General features: G+C 50.1%; 1 protein-coding gene across 7 annotated transcripts in view; it reads left to right on the top strand.

Annotated features, from left to right (window-relative positions):
* Positions 1–16,473, top strand: part of FAR2 (fatty acyl-CoA reductase 2) — a 181,466-nt gene that overhangs the window by 126,741 nt on the left and 38,252 nt on the right. For 6 of the 7 annotated variants that reach the window (XR_008309155.1, XM_053258243.1, XM_053258242.1 and 3 more), the window contains 3 exons: positions 5,675–5,850; positions 6,944–7,123; positions 15,383–15,560. Coding sequence is in view for 6 of the 7 variants with exons in the window: in XM_053258243.1 (XP_053114218.1) it covers positions 5,675–5,850; positions 6,944–7,123; positions 15,383–15,560 (534 nt within the window). In the remaining variant the exon portion in view is untranslated. Of the gene's footprint in view, positions 1–3,222; positions 3,419–5,674; positions 5,851–6,943; positions 7,124–15,382; positions 15,561–16,473 lie in introns of all 7 variants that reach the window. The other variant, XM_053258244.1, reaches the window with a different exon arrangement.

Below are 16,473 nucleotides of genomic sequence, written 5' to 3'. Positions count from 1 at the left end.
CTCACTGTGAGAAGAACTTCACTGATTCACAGCACAGTCCTAACCATGATTATCCTGAGCTTTTTAGGATTGTTGCCTAGTGTGTTAAGAAGAGCAGCCTTAAACATCCAGCTACAATCATTTTCTGAATATAAGCATGTTTCTGCAGAAACAAGTTTTTTTTGTAGGTCATGTCAGCGCATTATATTAGTACCTTTCTATTCTAGCTGAAAACACGATGACCTATCTAGAGTCTGCTAACAGAGCAGAAAGTTTTCTACACAAGTTACCCTTAAACAAAAACACAGATCCAAACATTGTTATTTTCACTACCCAGTTTAGAAGTCATTGAGGCTGTTCTCACAAGCAGCCTAGCCTTGTGAGAACAAGGCTGTTCTTGCTGTTCTCACAAGCAGCCTAGCCTTGGCTAGGCTGCTCATGTGGAGTGCCAGGATCCACGTGGATTCCGACGCTCCCGCTCAGCCTAACCTCACTGCCAAGCCCGGCTCTTAGCCAAGGTTCAGGGAGCAAGAACTCCCTTAACCCAGCTGCCAGGATCATCTGTTGAGGAGACACAGAGATGGGCACCTAGAGTGTCCATCTGATGAGGGATCCCATCAATGCATTGCCCTCGTGGTGTGGAGTATTTGGGATATCTGGAGGATGTGTCATCCCAGTCTCCAGAGCTCTGCACTGCATGGTGCAGAGTGGATTATCTGGGAATCTGGTCTGAACTCCCAGCAGCATTTCCATGACTGTCTGGGGGGAAGATGTCTTGGAGCCGCCTTCCCATACCCTGCACCAGCCCAGTCATGTGAATGGCCCCATTCTCAAATACTTTCATCTTCCACAACAGCAACCCATTTTTGAAAGACTGGCCAGTCAAGTCCTATAAAAGTCTAAAGTACAGCAAACAGTTTGCTGACCTTGCCACAGTTTCAGTGATGAAGTGCATGCTAAGTCTTCACAGCATAGTAAACATAGTACATCCTACTTACTTTGTTAACTTGCAGTCATTCTGCATAGTCCCCAAAAGAAGCAATTTTACCGAGCAAGTTCAACAAGAAGAGCAAAATTTTGCTAGGAAGCTTTTGATTCAGTCTTAGTCACTAAACTTGTACAAGAGGGGTCTTGCATCATTATTTACCATGTCATAATAACATAACGAGGCAAGTCTCACGATCAGTGAGACTCGCCTCTAGGGAGTTTGCGGGGAGAGCAAGCTTAGCCTGCTCTCCCCGCAGATGATCATTCAGTCTGCCCTGGGTGGCCGGATCGGCTGCCCACACAACAGCCAGCTCCGTCACTGAGCCAGTGGGGGCTGCGGGGATTGGGGGTCGCATGACCCCCAGAAGGTCCAGGATGCCCCATGCAAGTGTGCGGGGTATCCTGGAGAGACCCCCAGGGGCGGGAGGTTTGTTTCAGCCTCCTGGCAGGGATCTCTTCATGTGTTGCCGCAGTGCGGAGCCACACCGCAGCAATACACAATCACAAAAACGAGGTTAGTGGAGTGCTCACTCCGCTAACCCCATTTAAGGGGAGGACTACAAAAGCGGGTTACCCACTTGGGAGAATCCGGGCTCACCTGCGAGCCTGGTGGTTCTCACGCTCGGCCCAAATCAGGCTAGGCTCCCTTAGCCTGATTTTGGCCGATTGTGAGAATCACCTCAACCTCTATTGTAGACTAGACAACCACAGCTTCATAAGAGGAAAATAAAGCCTGCACAGCTTCATAAGAAAATTAAGCCTGCACAACATCTTTCCTCCCACCATCCCACCATCTTTTCTCTTCTTCCTCAGTATTAGGTATGTGCACGAAATACTTCGAGCACATCCCAGGGGCCGGGGAGGGGTTCCCTTAAGAGGAGACAGGCAGGTCCTACCTGCCCCTGCTGCAAGCCTCCACCACCCCATCGCAGTGCTGTCCTGCTGTCTCCTCCAAGGTGCATCTGCAGCCCCACAAATGGCGTTGGCGCATGCATCAGCACCATTTGTGTACTGACGCTGCATGAGGGATGCTGGGAGCAGCGTCCCATCACTGTAGTGGATGCCTTAAAGGAAACAGCAGCACAGGTTGCTGCTGTCACAAAACTTTATAGGGTACAGCACTGTGATGCTGCAGTGGAAGAAGAGCAGGTAGGACGTGCCTGCCTCCTTTTAAGGGAACACCTTACCCTGCACCAAAACATTTTGACTGCAGGGAGCTAAATCATTTCTAATTGTAAATGGTTTGGGCATATCACTACTCAATATCTAGAGCAGGCCTGCTCAACTTAGCTCCCGCCCCCTCAGCAGTTGTTTTTGCACTACAATGCCCATAATCCCCAGCCACAGTGGCCAATAGCCAAGGATTGTAGGCCAACACCTGCAGAAAGGCCAAAGTTGAGCAGCCCTGATCTAGAAGCAATTAGATTTATCCTGCCCTCAGGCATTAACTGAGAAATACCAGCCACAATATAGTTCTTACTTGATTTTCCATGCATCTGGTTTACAAAAAGAAAAAAGAAACAGCACCATCATAAGACAAATATACCGAACAACTCAGCTTATTATGAGGCTCTTCTGACTATCAGCCAAAACTGGGCCAAGAAAGCCAAACCTGGTCTCGGCTGATCTTCAGAACCGCTGAGAGCCCTGTGGCTCCTAGAGGCAAACCTGCCTCCAGATCCGGCCTTTAAAATGAGGTTAAGGGAGCAAGCAATCCCTTAACCCCATTTTTAAAATCTGCCAGCCCCAGCTGCTTGCAGCCAGGGCTGAGAGGCTGTGGGGCTCCCAGCTGGCATCGGGGGGACCCCATAATGCATCACACATTTGTGCAGTGCATTATGGGAGTTTGGGGGGCTGCGACTAAGCGTCCCAGCCCACAACCCTCTTTGCTGCCAGTTGCTGCCAGCAATTGTGTGGATGAGTAATCTGCCCATCTAGGGACCCAAGAGGGATCATCTGCGGGGAGGTAAGTGCAAATAGCCTTTCCCCCCAATTTCCCTTGAGCGCTTTTTCACCAATTGTGCAAAAGGGCTCAGTGACTGCTAGCTTAGGCTGACTTCCCTGGGTGTGAAACCCCACTGAACTCAGTGGGACTAAATTCTGAGTATACATGCACACAATGGAGCGCAGGAGGCAGCTTTTTAAAAAGCAAACTGAAACACATTCACAGCAGTCCATCAGCAGCTATAGCCCAAATCAGTGGTTCTCAAACTTAGGTCCCTAGATGATGCTGAATTCCCATAATCTCATCCACAGCCATATCAACTAAGCTATGGAAGATGGAAACTGTAGTCCAGCAAGTTCAAGAACTCCTGACCTAAAGCAAAACTAAGCGGGAACTGGTCATCCTTTCGCAACATATGTTTAGGAAAAACTTACGTGGTCTCCAGAAAATGCAAACCCCACAGATGAAATCAAAGGTGTGAACAGCATGATCCTGTGTTCCTCAAAAGTAAGCCCTAGTGAAATCAGTGCAGCTGGCTGTGTAGTAATGTCCCGAAGGCTGCAGTCCCATGCACATTTACCTGGGAATAAGTAAGTCTCACTGAACTCAAGCGTCATGCTTAGGGTTGGGCTGCAGAGGGAGGAAAGGAGCTTTCTGGGCAATCAATGGGAAGAGGACCCCTGAAACCTCTGCGCACGCATACACAAGCACATTTCAGGCTCTCAAGGAAGTGTGCACATGACTATTATTTACAACTTTTCTTATGTCCAACAACAATCCTCCCCCTCCCTCTGTTCCTCTTGACACCTCAGGTGATTGGCCAAAGTGGAAGCAAAACTGAGAAGGGTTTGAAGGGCTGGAACCAAAATTTCTCCAAAGTGAAATTCAAAATAGAATTTTAGGCTTCCTCCAAAGAGAAACATTGGAGAATTTTCTCAGATGATTTCTCCACATCTCACTTCATCATCCATCAAGTAATAGCTATCATATAAACAGAATATTTAAAATCATCTTTGGAGCTTGTTTAATTTTCAGCCATGCTTAGTCGCATTAATTTGAAACTAGTGGACATTTTTGTTAAAATATAGCTGAATGTTGTGCATTGATAATGAATGCTGACAAAGAGTTTGGATAATATTGTTTCTCCCACCCCCCAGCCAAATTTTTCATAAGATGATATATACAGCCTGTTCAAGGAGGTACCAGTATTTATTGGAGAGCCAAGATGGATTTGAAAGGTGTTGCCCCTGAGGATTGTGGACAGAGGGGCAATTGGCCCCTTTTAGGGCTATGGAGCCTGCAGATAAAAAGAAAAGGATGGAAGATGAAGTGGGGTGTGAGGAATGTAGAATCCAGAGGAAAGAGTTGTGGTATGCAAGGACAAGACAGTGGAGTTGAATCAGGAATATTAACAGCTTAATGAGACAGGCAGTGGGGAAATAACTTGCCTAGGGAGCAAGAGGTTGCCAGTTTGAATCCCCGCAGGTAAGCACCTATATCAGGCAGCAGCAATATAGGAAAATGCTGAAAGGCATCATCTCATACTGCACGGGAGAAGACAATGGTAAATCCCTCTTGTATTCTACCACATGGCTCTGTGGTCACCAGGAGTTGACACCGACTCAACGGCACAACTTTCCTTTTAATGAGACAGATATTTTTGTACAGAGGTGCAAGTGTAATCTGCCTTCAGTCCTCTTGCTGCTGGCTGTTCGTTAGCCCCGCCTCTAATCCAGGACTGGAATAAAAATAACTAAAGAACCAATCAAAAGCTGGCCTGGATCAATGAATGGATTAACCAAAAACACCACAGAAAACTCAATGACTGGCTTGAAGAAGAAGATTGAAAGACCAATGGGACTGATAGGAGAAAGTTTTATGGGTTCTGGATTTAAGTTACCCACCCCCTGAATGCCTCCTTTCCATTGGGGCCTATTTAGAGCACTGGGTAGTCAGATCTCCCAGCTCTGAGCCAAAGAATGAAAGGTAGTGATTAGAGAATCCTCAATTTCCCTTCTTACATGGAGGATTTGCCAGTGACTCCATGTTTGGAATAAATAGACATAAAGTTTGTTTACACGGCCATCTGGGAGTGGGTAGAAGGGCAGGATTGCTCATACATCAAGACTCCTAGATGACTAGAACCTTTGTTTGGGTTTGCAAACCCAGCACCCACACAGCTGAGGCTCTGGCAGTGGCCGTTTTTGAAATCAGGAGCTGCAAGCCCCACACCACTGTGGATGGTCCTCCAAAAATGCCCCTACATTCCCAGCATGCATTGTGCTGCCAGAAGTCAGGAAAAACCTCATGATGGCAACAGCTGCTCCCTACCAACCGCTCTAACCATGGAACTCTATAGTAGCATGCACCCACTTGACTTGGGTGTGGGGGCAGGAATGGAAGGGAATATCTTTTCGGTTTGAAAAATCTGGATTGGGGATATTCTCATGGCTCCACACAAGCCTGAATAGGTGGGTTTACTGCTTTCTACTCTTAAATTGGTGGTTGTGAGGGCATCCCTATAATTAGTATTGTGATGTTTTTTCTGGACTGTGTTTTGTTAGATAATAGATCACCAAGTTCAAATATAATGCTTACAGGCCTACAGTTGTCTAAGTGGCTATAAGTAGACATTAGTAGACTGTATCTGTGCATAAACATAAAATGAAATTATTTCATGTTAACTTTGATGCTTAGGAAGCTGGAAATTAATTTTGTCTGGTATCCTCCTAATTTACCCAATTGCTTTGGTTGCATTTCTAGATATTTGACAGAGTCAGAGAAGAGTGGCCCAATTTTCATGAGAAGATCAAACCAATCAATGCTGAACTTACCCAGCCAAACTTGGCCATCACTCCTGCGGACACTCAGGAGCTCATATCTGAGGTCAACATCGTCTTCCATTGTGCTGCAACTGTTCGCTTTGATGAGCCACTCAAGTATGTTTTACTTCCCTTGGTTTTTGTGTGTCTTATACTACAATCCTAACCAGATTTACTTAGAAAGAAGTCCCAATGTATTCAAGTGGGACTTTCATCTCTAAGTGGAATTTTGCTTTGAAAAGGAAAACATGATGCTATTTGGGGGGTTTTCCCCCATGATCAAGTAAGCTGAGTTCCATCAGTTCACTCACCTGCTTGCCTCTGTCCTAACTGGCAAGTGCCTTCGTACCACAGAAGCCTTCATCATAGAGTCATACATTTCTACCCAATAGTTCAGAGCTTTAGATGTCTTTAATTGATTAAAGACATCTAATTGATTAATTACTTGGTTCCGACACATTAATGTTTAAATTTGTCACTGGCATTCTTGGGGAAAAACTGCACCATTAAACAAGCTTATGTCTGATTCAAGTTTTTAGATCTATTTTTCTTTGTTACCCACCATATGGTTTGGGGGCTCTATTTTTAAGGGTTATTTCAGCTGTCCAAAAGTAGTGAACATAAGAAACAGCATGAAATCTTCAGCTTGCTAAGTGCACAGTGTCAACTTCCATATTGCCAATGAAAGTGACTAGTTTTGATAATCCATTGACCATACGAAGCTGCCTTATTGCTAGAATGTTAGTCCATCTAGTTCAGTATTGCCTTCTCTGCCTAGCAACTGCTCTCCAGGGTCTCAGGAAGGAGTTTCTCCCAGTTCTGCTCACTGAGATCTGTTAACTGAAGACCACCACAGATTGAACTTGAGACCTTCTGCGCACAAAGCATGTGCTCTGAGCAATGAGTGTTCTCCAAATGGTGAGAGAGGAAGCACCCGTGACTTCCAGGTATCACCCCAAACGGCAAGATGCATGTTACTGCCACAGGGACATGTGTGCTCTCCCATTTTAGGATTGCACCTTCCCTTCTTTGAAGAAGGCCAAAGGCATGGAGAGAAGAAGCACAAATTTTCCAGGTTTCTTTTCTTCTTGCTTCTTTTGAATGTCTGAAGTGACTCTGTTAATTCTTAATGAAGCCAAAAGGATTGACTTGTATATAGCTCTAGCAATAAGGTTATGTTCTCTTCATAACCTTATGATTTCTTGAACAGGCATGCCCTTCTGTTGAACGTCATGGGCACACAGCAGCTCCTTTTGCTCGCCCACCAGATGCAGAAACTTGAGGCCTTCATCCACATTTCAACTGCCTATGCAAACTGCAACCGGAGATACATAGAGGAAATTATCTACCCTCCTCCTGTGGAGCCCAGGAAACTCTTTGACCTTGTGGAGTAAGTGATGAAAACAGTCTTGCCTTTTATTGCTGATGTAAAATTGATGACTGATAGAAGGATATTAAATTCTCTTTCATATCAATTTCTACCATGTGGAAACTGTTTTGTGTTGGTGTAGTATAGCACAGCCACATGGATGAGGCCAATTATATCAACTTTTCCCACTGCATAATCTCCCTCCCTTTGATAAAGTGGAATTGCTAGGAAAGACTCCTGCAATTGGCTACGCCCATTTGATAGTAGCATTCCTATCCATACTACAGTTATGTGGAACTGCACCACCAGGAAACAGCTCCCATGTAGTTGCAGATGCATGCCCAAGGAGGAGAGGCCTAAATGTCTGCATTCACTGTCTTCCCAAGCATGGAAGCAATTGCTTGCGCTGCTGTGCAAATTGGTCGCTACCGGGAGCAAAAAGAGTTGTATGATGGGCAATGGCACATACAGAAATCTGCACGTATTTATGAAATGTTTTTATTATTAAATCAAAACGCACAATACATAGATGGACTTAAATCAGAAGTCTTTAACAACAAAAACCCATGATTATTCAAATAGTAGCATTTGCCATCTTAACTTTTATTGCTCATTATTTTATCCCTTAACAAAGCATACAGTCAAACACTGTCCTGCTCTTTGTCATTCGAAGAAAGCAGCGAACTTCACTATATTTAGAGTGGGGGCCGTAGCCACTGAGAGGGTTCGTTCTGTGGAGGGGGAAAGAGAAGGAGGGGGCATTGACCTCTGCAGTCGCTGGAAAGAGAGAGAGAGACCCAGCATGCCTGGCAACAGGTGGAGAGGGAGTGGGGGCGGGAGAGAGAGGGTGAGGGTGTGTGAGTGCAGTGGCCATGGTGGTGGGGTAGGAGACAGGCAACACACGTGGCGACAGAAGGAGGGGAGTGAGAGAGAACACGAGTGTGGTGGTAGCAGGAGAGAGAGAGCATGCGCACACACGTGGTGACAAGAGGAAGAGGAGGAGAGGGTGAGTGTGTGTGGTGGCTGTGGCAGCAGTGCGAGTGGGCGGGGGAGTGGTGGCAGAAGGAAAAGAGGGGAGCAGGAAAGAAAGAGTGTAAGCACAGCAGCTGAGGGGACCAGAGGTAGGGGAGAGGCAAGCCAGGGGCTACCACTGGGGTAACTGCAGGCCACCAGTGGCCTGTGGGCTGCACAATGAAGAACAGTGCAATAAAGCATAAAAATACTCTGGTTTTGAACACATTATCTATTTGTCTGCCTTCCACTTCTTTCAGCATGTTGGTAAATTTAGTCACATAAGACCCAGTCTCAAACATGCCATAGCCATTTAGAGTTTGGTATGTGGTATCCTCTAAGCACCATGTGGGGGAAGACTGAACATACTATGGAGTGGAGATATAAGGAGAGGGAAATCAGTGTGGCAGGTTCTGCATCTTGCTTAGTATTGTCTATACTGACTGGCAGCAGTTCTCCAGGATTTCAGACAGGGGTCTTTCCCCGCACTACCTGGAGATGCCAGGGATTGAACCCGAGACCTTCTGCATGCAAGAGATGCAGTCTGCCACTGAGCCAAGCTGTTACCGTTATGGGGATTACCTTTAGGGATGTGCATGAATTGATATTTTTGATTTGATTTGTGCCTGAATTGAATCACCCCTGATTTGTTTTGTGTCCAAAACCACCCAAATTTCAAGGCAGTGGGGCACTTGGTTGATTTTTAATGATTTGTTTTAATTTTTACTGATTTTGTATATCTCCACCATAGGAAATAATGGGGATTCGAAGTCCCCCTATCTTAACCCTAACATGGATCCCCAGGTTTAATTTAAAACAAAAAGTTAAACTCTGGCCCTTGTAGAAGTGGAGTTATGGAGCAAAATGTACGGTCACTATTTTTCAAGTTTTGGGATTCTTTGGTGTCTAACAACTTTTCCTCATAATGAATCCCTATGAGGTACACACCTTCATTTCTTCTGTTCATTTTGACTATCATTGGACAGTCCCAACTGTCAACTGCCAGGTGCCAACTACACCACCACCACACCTGCAAGGCAGTGGGTTACTCATTTTATTTTTTAGGAATATTGAAGTGTTTAGATCCTTTGGTGTCTAATAACCTTTCCTCATTATGAATCCCCACGAGGATTCATTATACGCCTTCATTTCTTCAGTTCATTTTTGCTGTCATTGGACAGTGCCAACTGTCAACTGCCGTGTGTCAACTACACACACACACACACACACTGGGGTATTCAGGGTTTTTTAAAGGAATTTTTGAAGTGTTTAGATTCTTTGGTGTCTTCATTATACACCTTCATTTCTTCTGTTCATTTTGACCCCACTGCTTTGCGGGTGGGGGTGGGGAATTAGTGGCATCTTATGTGCCAACTACCCCCCAGCCCGCAAGCCACTGGGTACTCGGTTTATATTTTAGGATTTTTTGAGTTGTTTAGACTCTGTGGTTTGTAATGAATCCTCATAGGGATTCATTATGAGGAAAGGTTATTAGACACCAAAGAGTCTAAACACTTGAAAAAAAATCCTAGAACATAAACTGAGTAGTACCCCACTACCTTGTGGGTGGGAGCGAGGTGTAGTTGGCACATGGCAGTTGACAGTTGGCACTGTTGAAAAGACAGTCAACATGAACAGAAGAAATGAAGGTGTGTAATGAATCCTCATAGGGACTCATTGAGGAAAAGTTATTATACACCAAATAATCCAAGCACTTGGAAAACTAGTTACCACACATTTTGCTCCATAACTCCACAAGGGCTAGAGCTTAGCTTTTAAAGGAAGGAAGGAAGGAATCTGGGGAAATTAATAGGAGGAATCTGAATCTCAAACTGATTCAAATTGAATCTGGTGTGATTTGATTTGGACCCGAATCTAGCCAATGGACCACATGAGCAATTTGTTCTGTCTCCAAATCACCTGAATCAGCTAGATTTCGGTACAAATAGATTTGTAGCCGAATCAGTTTGCACACCTGACCATAAACCCCTCAAGCCAGAACTCCAGAACACATCAGCAGTCATAAGTTCTCAGCTCTATACTTAGCAAATAATGTGAATGTGAGGTGGAGGAGTAGCATTGGTAGTGATGTAGAACTGTTTCTCTGCCTTCTGCTTCCCCCATGCACCTTGTTTCTTTGTCCTTTCACCCCTAGCTGAGCTCCAAGTTTAGAAAGCAGTCAGGAAGAGAGAGGTCATGGGGGCGGGGGGCAGTGAGGGGGCCAAGAATTAAATAGCTCACTCCCCAATACCACTCCTCTCCTCCCAAGGACCCATGCATCCAAAGTAATGTAATTCCGTAATTGTGGGGCTGTGAAGTGGTATAAATTTGAACTGACAGACTTTCATATTCATTGCAGCATTCTAATCAAGGACAGTCTGCATGTTACATCAGGCTATCTTCACATGCCATGCTGTTCATTTTTACCTCAGTATGCCCTGCAAAGCTGATTGCCCTAAGCATTAGATTAAGGAAAACCTTGTCGGATGTAGCAGATTACCTGTTGCTTTGGGCTGGGCTGGAGGCACATAGGTGTGTTACTTTTGCTCTGAAGGGATTAAGTGTAACTAGCTGACCCCGCACAGAGCATCTGTGCTCTTTGGGGTCGGCGGACTCCCCTCCCCCCCACCTCCTACCCCAGTCTCTCTCCTGCCCTCCCCCACCTTCTGCCCCAGTCTCTCTCCTGCCCTCAGCCCACCTTCTGCCCCAGTCTCTCTCCTGCCTTCCCCCACCTTCTGCCCCAGTCTCTCTCCTGCCCTCCCTCCCACCTTCTGCCCCAGTCTCTCTTCAGCCCTCCCCCCACCTTCTGCCCCAGTCTCTCTCCTGCCCTCCCTCCCACCTTCTGCCCCAGTCTCTCTCCAGCCCTCCCCCCACCTTCTGCCCCAGTCTCTCTCCTGCCCTCCCTCCCACCTTCTGCCCCAGTCTCTCTCCTGCCCTCCCTCCCACCTTCTGCCCCAGTCTCTCTCCGGCCCTCCCCCCACCTTCTGCCTCAGTCTCTCTCCTGCCCTCCCTCCCACCTTCTGCCTCAGTCTCTCTCCTGCCCTCCCCCCCACCTCCTGCCCCAGTCTCTCTCCGGCCCTCCCCCCACCTTCTGCCTCAGTCTCTCTCCTGCCCTCCCTCCCACCTTCTGCCCCAGTCTCTCTCCTGCCCTCCCTCCCACCTTCTGCCCCAGTCTCTCTCCTGCCCTCCCCCCACCTCCTGCCCCAGTCTCTCTCCTGCCCTCCCCCCACCTCCTGCCCCAGTCTCTCTCATGGCCTCCCCCCACCTTCTGCCCCAGTCTCTCTCCTGCCCTCCCTCCCACCTTCTGCCCCAGTCTCTCTCCTGCCCTCCCCCCACCTCCTGCCCCAGTCTCTCTCCTGCCCTCCCCCCACCTTCTGCCCCAGTCTCTCTCATGCCCTCCCCCCACCTTCTGCCCCAGTCTCTCTCCTGCCCTCCCTCCCACCTCCTGCCCCAGTCTCTCTCCTGCCCTCCCCCCACCTCCTGCCCCAGTCTCTCTCCTGCCCTCCCCCCACCTCCTGCCCCAGTCTCTCTCCTGCCCTCCCCCCACCTTCTGCCCCAGTCTCTCTCCTGCCCTCCCCCCACCTTCTGCCCCAGTCTCTCTCATGCCCTCCCCCCACCTTCTGCCCCAGTCTCTCTCCTGCCCTCCCTCCCACCTTCTGCCCCAGTCTCTCTCCTGCCCTCCCCCCACCTCCTGCCCCAGTCTCTCTCCTGCCCTCCCCCCACCTTCTGCCCCAGTCTCTCTCATGCCCTCCCCCCACCTTCTGCCCCAGTCTCTCTCCTGCCCTCCCCCCACCTTCTGCCTCAGTCTCTCTCCTGCCCTCCCCCCACCATCCTGCCCCAGTCTCTCTCCTGCCCTCCCCCCCACCTTCTGCCCCAGTCTCTCTCCTGCCCTCCCCCCACCTTCTGCCCCAGTCTCTCTCATGCCCTCCCCCCACCTTCTGCCCCAGTCTCTCTCCTGCCCTCCCTCCCACCTTCTGCCCCAGTCTCTCTCCTGCCCTCCCCCCCACCTCCTGCCCCAGTCTCTCTCCTGCCCTCCCCCCACCTTCTGCCCCAGTCTCTCTCATGCCCTCCCCCCACCTTCTGCCCCAGTCTCTCTCCTGCCCTCCCCCCACCTTCTGCCTCAGTCTCTCTCCTGCCCTCCCCCCACCTCCTGCCCCAGTCTCTCTCCTGCCCTCCCCCCACCTTCTGCCCCAGTCTCTCTCATGCCCTCCCCCCACCTTCTGCCCCAGTCTCTCTCCTGCCCTCCCTCCCACCTTCTGCCCCCAGTCTCTCTCCTGCCCTCCCCCCACCTCCTGCCCCAGTCTCTCTCCTGCCCTCCCCCCCACCTTCTGCCCCAGTCTCTCTCATGCCCTCCCCCCACCTTCTGCCCCAGTCTCTCTCCTGCCCTCCCCCACCTTCTGCCTCAGTCTCTCTCCTGCCCTCCCCCCACCTCCTGCCCCAGTCTCTCTCCTGCCCTCCCCCCACCTTCTGCCCCAGTCTCTCTCCTGCCCTCCCCCCCACCTTCTGCCCCAGTCTCTCTCATGCCCTCCCCCCACCTTCTGCCCCAGTCTCTCTCCTGCCCTCCCTCCACCTTCTGCCCCAGTCTCTCTCCTGCCCTCCCTCCCACCTTCTGCCCCAGTCTCTCTCCTGCCCTCCCCCCACCTCCTGCCCCAGTCTCTCTCCTGCCCTCCCCCCACCTTCTGCCCCAGTCTCTCTCATGCCCTCCCCCCACCTTCTGCCTCAGTCTCTCTCCTGCCCTCACCCCACCTTCTGCCTCAGTCTCTCTCCTGCCCTCCCTCCCACCTTCTGCCCCAGTCTCTCTCCTGCCCTCCCCCCACCTCCTGCCCCAGTCTCTCTCCTGCCCTCCCCCCACCTTCTGCCCCAGTCTCTCTCATGCCCTCCCCCCACCTTCTGCCTCAGTCTCTCTCCTGCCCTCCCCCCACCTTCTGCCTCAGTCTCTCTCCTGCCCTCCCCCCCACCTTCTGCCTCAGTCTCTCTCCTGCCCTCCCCCCACCTCCTGCCCAGTCTCTCTCCTGCCCTCCCCCACCTTCTGGGCCCCAGTCTCTCTCCTGCCCTCCCCCCACCTCCTGCCCCAGTCTCTCTCATGCCCTCCCCCCACCTTCTGCCCCAGTCTCTCTCCTGCCCTCCCCCCACCTTCTGCCCCAGTCTCTCTCCTGCCCCTCCCCCCACCTCCCTGCCCCAGTCTCTCTCATGCCCTCCCCCCACCTTCTGCCTCAGTCTCATCTCCTGCCCTCCCCCCACCTTCTGCCTCAGTCTCTCTCCTGCCCTCCCCCCACCTTCTGCCTCAGTCTCTCCTCCTGCCCTCCCCCCACCTTCTGCCCCAGTCTCTCTCATGCCCTCCCCCCACCTTCTGCCTCAGTCTCTCTCCTGCCCTCCCCCCACCTTCTGCCTCAGTCTCTCTCCTGCCCTCCCCCCACCTTCTGCCTCAGTCTCTCTCCTGCCCTCCCCCCACCTTCTGCCTCAGTCTCTCTCCTGCCCTCCCTCCCACCTTCTGCCCCAGTCTCTCTCCTGCCCTCCCCCCACCTCCTGCCCAGTCTCTCTCTCCTGCCCTCCCCCCACCTCTGCCCCAGTCTCTCTCATGCCCTCCCCCCACCTTCTGCCTCAGTCTCTCTCCTGCCCTCCCCCCCACCTTCTGCCTCAGTCTCTCTCCTGCCCTCCCTCCCACCTTCTGCCCCAGTCTCTCTCCTGCCCTCCCTCCACCTTCTGCCCAGTCTCTCTCCTGCCCTCCCCCCACCTCCTGCCCCAGTCTCTCTCCTGCCCTCCCCCCACCTTCTGCCCCAGTCTCTCTCATGCCCTCCCCCCACCTTCTGCCCAGTCTCTCTCCTGCCCTCCCCCCACCTCCTGCCCCAGTCTCTCTCCTGCCCTCCCCCCACCTCCTGCCCCAGTCTCTCTCCTGCCCTCCCCCCACCTTCTGCCCCAGTCTCTCTCATGCCCTCCCCCCACCTTCTGCCTCAGTCTCTCTCCTGCCCTCCCCCCACCTTCTGCTCAGTCTCTCTCCTGCCCTCCCCCACCTTCTGCCCAGTCTCTCTCATGCCCTCCCCCACCTTCTGCCTCAGTCTCTCTCCTGCCTCCCCCCACCTTCTGCCTCAGTCTCTCTCATGCCCTCCCCCCACCTTCTGCCTCAGTCTCTCTCCTGCCCTCCCCCCACCTTCTGCCTCAGTCTCTCTCCTGCCCTCCCTCCCACCTTCTGCCCCAGTCTCTCTCCTGCCCTCCCCCCACCTCCTGCCCCAGTCTCTCTCCTGCCCTCCCCCCACCTTCTGCCCCAGTCTCTCTCATGCCCTCCCCCCACCTTCTGCCTCAGTCTCTCTCCTGCCCTCCCCCCACCTTCTGCCTCAGTCTCTCTCCTGCCCTCCCTCCCACCTTCTGCATCTAAGCATCTTAATTTGTAGACTAGGTAGAAAGTCTGTAAATAAACGATGTTCAAGTAATAATTTACTTGGGCTTGCTGCCTTTTTTAAACAGGCTCTTCTGCTGCAGGCCAACATGTAAAAACCTAGCAAATGGAGCTTTCCTGGCTTGGAGAGAAAGTGATGTGGGAAACTTCACCTGCTCAGTTGTCGTATGGCAGATTGCAGTGCACATAGAAGAGGGAATTTCGATATTAGCTACAGCTTGTCACGGAAGGGTGACAGAAGCTTCACCTGCCTAGATTTCCTCTTCTAAACTGTCTAGGAACCCTGCTGTCCTCCTTTACATCAGGTCATCCAGGGATAATCCCTTTTAATGTATCTGTGGTTAGTCTGTTGTATATATCTGTGGCCTTACATATACGGAAGTGTAGCTTTCCTACTATGCTTAAATAGACACTGAATTTTGCAGAGCTACGATAAGCAAGCAAACAAAGAAACAAATAGCTATAGGTATCCTTATTTATTTATTTTATTATTTGAAATATTTCTGTACCACCCCAAAACTTGCATCTCTGGATGGTTTACAATTAAAATCCTTTTTAAAATTAGATCAGTTAACAATTAAAAACATTTAAAACCCAATATTAAAAATATTAAAACCATCAATGTAATTTAAAGCCTGGGTGAATAAATCTGTCTTCCGTGCCTTTTTAAAAGTTGCCAGAGGTGGGGAGGCTCTTCTTTCGACAGGGAGCGCATTCCAAAGCCCAGGGGCAGCAGGCGGAGAAGGCTTTAAGCTCAATTTGCAAGGGAGAGTGTATTTTATTGTTCGGGCTATTTGGCTAGTCATCTGCCACCCCCACCCGCTTTCCCCCTTTGGTTGTCACTGATGCAGCATATTGCTTTTCAATCCTGTTAGGTGGATGGATGAGTCCCTTATTCAAGAGATCACACCCAAACTGATTGGGGATTGGCCCAACACCTACACATTCACCAAAGCCTTGACAGAGTACCTGGTTCAGCAAGAGAAAGGTAACTTAAATGCTGCCATCATTCGACCATCCATCGTGGGAGCCAGCTGGCAAGAGCCATTCCCTGTAAGCATGAGTGCGCTTCCATTTCTGCTGAGTACTTTGAAAACCCATCTGCAGCAGTCGCTTTGCTCCCAGCAATTTTCTGGCAGGAAACTGTTGTGAAAAATGCTTGCTGGAAATCTTAAAGGCAGTGCAGTGCGCTCCTTGGACCTTCATGCTTTTTTCTGGCCAACAAGGGTAGAAAGGAGACAGAACAATATGCATTGGCTTGCCCTTTGTGTCATGTTGGAGGGATTGCATTATCAGTTTTGTGTGGGGATGAATGCCTTCTGGAGTAAACAGACAGGCTATGCCGGTAACTTTGAGTATATAGATAGACCATGCTAGTATTTGTGATGTGCTAAGAATTGCTTTTTAATATATATATTTGAAATAAAGAAAGATTCTGTAAATATTCTTAGCTGAAGAAATAGTTAAGATCTTTAAAAGTATGTTCAGTATGGATTTTCAACAGCTTAATAAACATGTTCTTGTTATATAGTGAAGAGATCACAGCATGTATTTAGAACAGTTGCATCTGGAATGAATTCATATAATTATGCATCACATTGCCAAACATTCCTTTTTCCCAAGTAACTCTTAAAGGTCCTGCACACAACCATGCTAGCGGTGGGGAGGAAGGGTGGGTGTGTGTGTGTGGCAGGGATGGACCTACCTTCCCCCCGATGATCGTTCTTCTGCTCTCCGTCACGTCCCTGCACGCCCACGCAATCTGCATTGCTCCATGCAGCACGGATCGCTGGAGGCTGGGACTTGTTTTCCCGGCCTCCAGAAATCCCACAGTGCACGATGCCATGAGCACAGTGCATTGAGCAATTCCCTCAGGAGTCAGGCGCTCTAAGTGGCCAACTCTGTGTATGCTCAGACTGTGTGCAGCCCATACACACTACCCCGGCACCGGGGTTAAGGGCATGCT

The sequence above is a fragment of the Hemicordylus capensis genome, chromosome 5 (genome assembly GCF_027244095.1).
Source record: "Hemicordylus capensis ecotype Gifberg chromosome 5, rHemCap1.1.pri, whole genome shotgun sequence".
Taxonomy (NCBI): domain Eukaryota; kingdom Metazoa; phylum Chordata; class Lepidosauria; order Squamata; family Cordylidae; genus Hemicordylus; species Hemicordylus capensis.
Note: the sequence above shows the minus strand (reverse complement) of the source record. Positions and strands in the feature narration are given on the sequence as shown.